The sequence below is a fragment of the Penaeus chinensis genome, chromosome 4, assembly GCF_019202785.1.
Source record: "Penaeus chinensis breed Huanghai No. 1 chromosome 4, ASM1920278v2, whole genome shotgun sequence".
NCBI classification, from domain to species: domain Eukaryota; kingdom Metazoa; phylum Arthropoda; class Malacostraca; order Decapoda; family Penaeidae; genus Penaeus; species Penaeus chinensis.
The window spans coordinates 30,475,770-30,478,269 of record NC_061822.1 but is presented as its reverse complement, the minus strand read 5'-3'; the positions used below and the strand labels follow the sequence as shown (position 1 = coordinate 30,478,269).

The following is a 2,500-nucleotide window of genomic DNA, read 5'->3' as shown; positions in this document are numbered from 1 at the left end:
AAAGAGATAAGGGAGAAAAAAATCAGAAAGAAAAGGAAATGAGACAAAGGATGAACAGAACTAAGAGAAGGAGAAGATGCAAGGAGCAGGAGGGAAGAGGAAGAGGAAGAGGAAGAGGAGGAATAATAACAGGAGGAAGAGGAAGAAAATAAGAAAGAGGATGAGGGAGGAGGAGGAGGAAGATGATAAGGAGTAGGTGTTTGTAAGCAAGGATGAGGTAAAGAGGAGCAATTATAAAAGGGGAACACATGGTAGAGAACAGGCAATAAAAAAAACTATACTTCAAGGTTCCCAAAAAATGTTTTCAAGATCAAATTTTTTTATTAACAATTCACAACCAAAGAAGCAATTAGTGAGATTATGCCATAATGCTTAAATAGGCATGCAAAGGACCTGCAATACCTAGTCTGTACTCACCCTCACGCTTCAGCACACCCACAGGTACCATGACTGTGGGCGGAGGCACAACAGAGGTGGATGCGACCTGCTGCGGTGGGGGCACCCGAGAGCAGTACTCCATAGGATTATTAGGATCTGGAGGTCGTCGATGACTGTCTGAAGACTGCCGTGATGATCTTGCAGCAGCACCAGGTTCATCTTCTAGCCCTAATGACAATGAATAAAAAATCAAAATGCTTATAAAGGATCAATCATCTCCTATCATATTAATCATCAGGGAGTGTGTGCAACACTATCAGAAAAAAAAGCCTTAGCAATGGATTAAACTAATATAGTGGGGTATTTCAGAGGCATACATCACTGCACTGAGCAGACCATTAGACTAAGCAGATCATAAAGTATTTATATTTCAAAGATATTATAGCACTGATTTCTGATATCAGCCTTGTGATATCAGCATCCACAGATCAACTTACCAGCTTGTATCAATTGCAGGCAAGACCCGCAAACTCGAGCTTCCTTGTATTCCATGTACGGCAAAGGTGCCTTATCATGACAACACTGCGCACACAAGACACGTCCACAAGCCCTGCAATGATGGCGTCGCCGTATGACTGTGAACTTCTGACCACACTCCTGGCAGTAGGGAGCATCTTCATCAGGGATCCAGAAGGGGGCGTAGTGACCCACAACCATCCCCCCACCATGACCCGAGGCCCCAACAGCGCCAGATGCACTAGCTCCTCCAGATGCACCACCATCATCATTGTTGCCATCGTCCTCCCTACCAGATCCACTGTCATCATCATACACTGCTGTCACCAAGGTTCCTGATAAAAAAAAAATCAAATAAAGTAATTTACATTAAGGAAAAATATTACTACATCTACATCCAGTAAACTGATCAAAGACATATTTTATAATTAGTCTACATCTAGTAATGCAACAATGAAATATCAATTTATCAAAGATCTATCAATCAATCTATCTATCTACATGTACTGTATGGATACAATGAAAAGGTGAAACTGTATACATATATATAGCAACTTCTTCCATAATACCTTTTTCTTCTTAAAAGAAGCTTTGTCCTTTATATCTGGGAAAAATGCATACAGTCACTAAAACAGTTGAGTTTTGCCCATTCTTCCCTTGTTTCTCATTTCTTCATGGATTTTTATATCCAGTGAATTTGGCATTTCCAGTGGATATCAAGGACTAATGATAATTTTTTTTTTTTTTTTTTTTTTAGGATAAGTATTGGACTAAATGCCAATAGTGTGTTCTGGAAGCAACAGCAAGAATAATCATTAAAGGATAATTAACAATTATTGTTAATAATAACAATAATAATGTTAATAAAGATAATGACAGTAACAGAGGTTTGGTCAGATAGGCCCAGTAACAGACTCTCTGGTGACTAAGCACTTGTGAAGCCTCTGAAGTGTAACCAAACATGACAAAACAAAACTACAGAGGACAGTACATGTACCTAGTGCCAATCGGTTAAAAAGCTACCCCATAAAAAAAAATCAAGAATCCTTGAAAAAAATCCAATCACAGGAGTATAAGACAGGCCAAAATAGATACAAATATAGATATCAATTACATGTTACTAAAAATGTGTAAACTAAAAATAATTCCTGAGTATTTTTGTGTCTTTTATCTTTGACAATCATAATTATGATACTATGCAATGGAACACATGAAAGTAAGAATGCTTAGCTCATCAGGATGATATTTAACTCAATACTGCTGTGAAAATGTGACATTCACTGCAGTATTGTTTTGTAAAATGTATCTACCATAGATGACCCCAGAAGTGCTCAGCCACCAAGGAGTCAATTAGTAGTCTACACGCCCTCACCTAATTTTCCCCTCCCTTGAATTTTCAGGATTTTATTTTTCTAATGATATTAACACTAATCTGATGGGCATTGCATGTACGTACATGCCATGCCCACTGTGTTTACTTTATCAATTGTTTTTACACATTGATGGCTACACTTGTACTAAGTCACGAATGAGCTAGTTACGAGTACTACCTGTCTCGCCTGTTTACCCTTTCCCTTGATTTTTTAAAATATTTTAAATTATTTTA

The 2,500-nt window shown here is 37.9% G+C and overlaps 1 protein-coding gene across 5 annotated transcripts in view; it reads right to left on the bottom strand.

The window, feature by feature from the left end:
- Positions 1 to 2,500, bottom strand: part of LOC125046140 (zinc finger FYVE domain-containing protein 9-like) — a 33,073-nt gene that overhangs the window by 25,838 nt on the left and 4,735 nt on the right. For all 5 annotated transcript variants that reach the window (XM_047643802.1, XM_047643810.1, XM_047643819.1 and 2 more), the window contains exons 2-3: positions 876 to 1,229; positions 418 to 606 (exon numbers count right to left, since the gene is read on the bottom strand). In XM_047643802.1, coding sequence (XP_047499758.1) covers positions 418 to 606; positions 876 to 1,229 — 543 coding nt within the window. The remainder of the gene's footprint in view (positions 1 to 417; positions 607 to 875; positions 1,230 to 2,500) is intronic.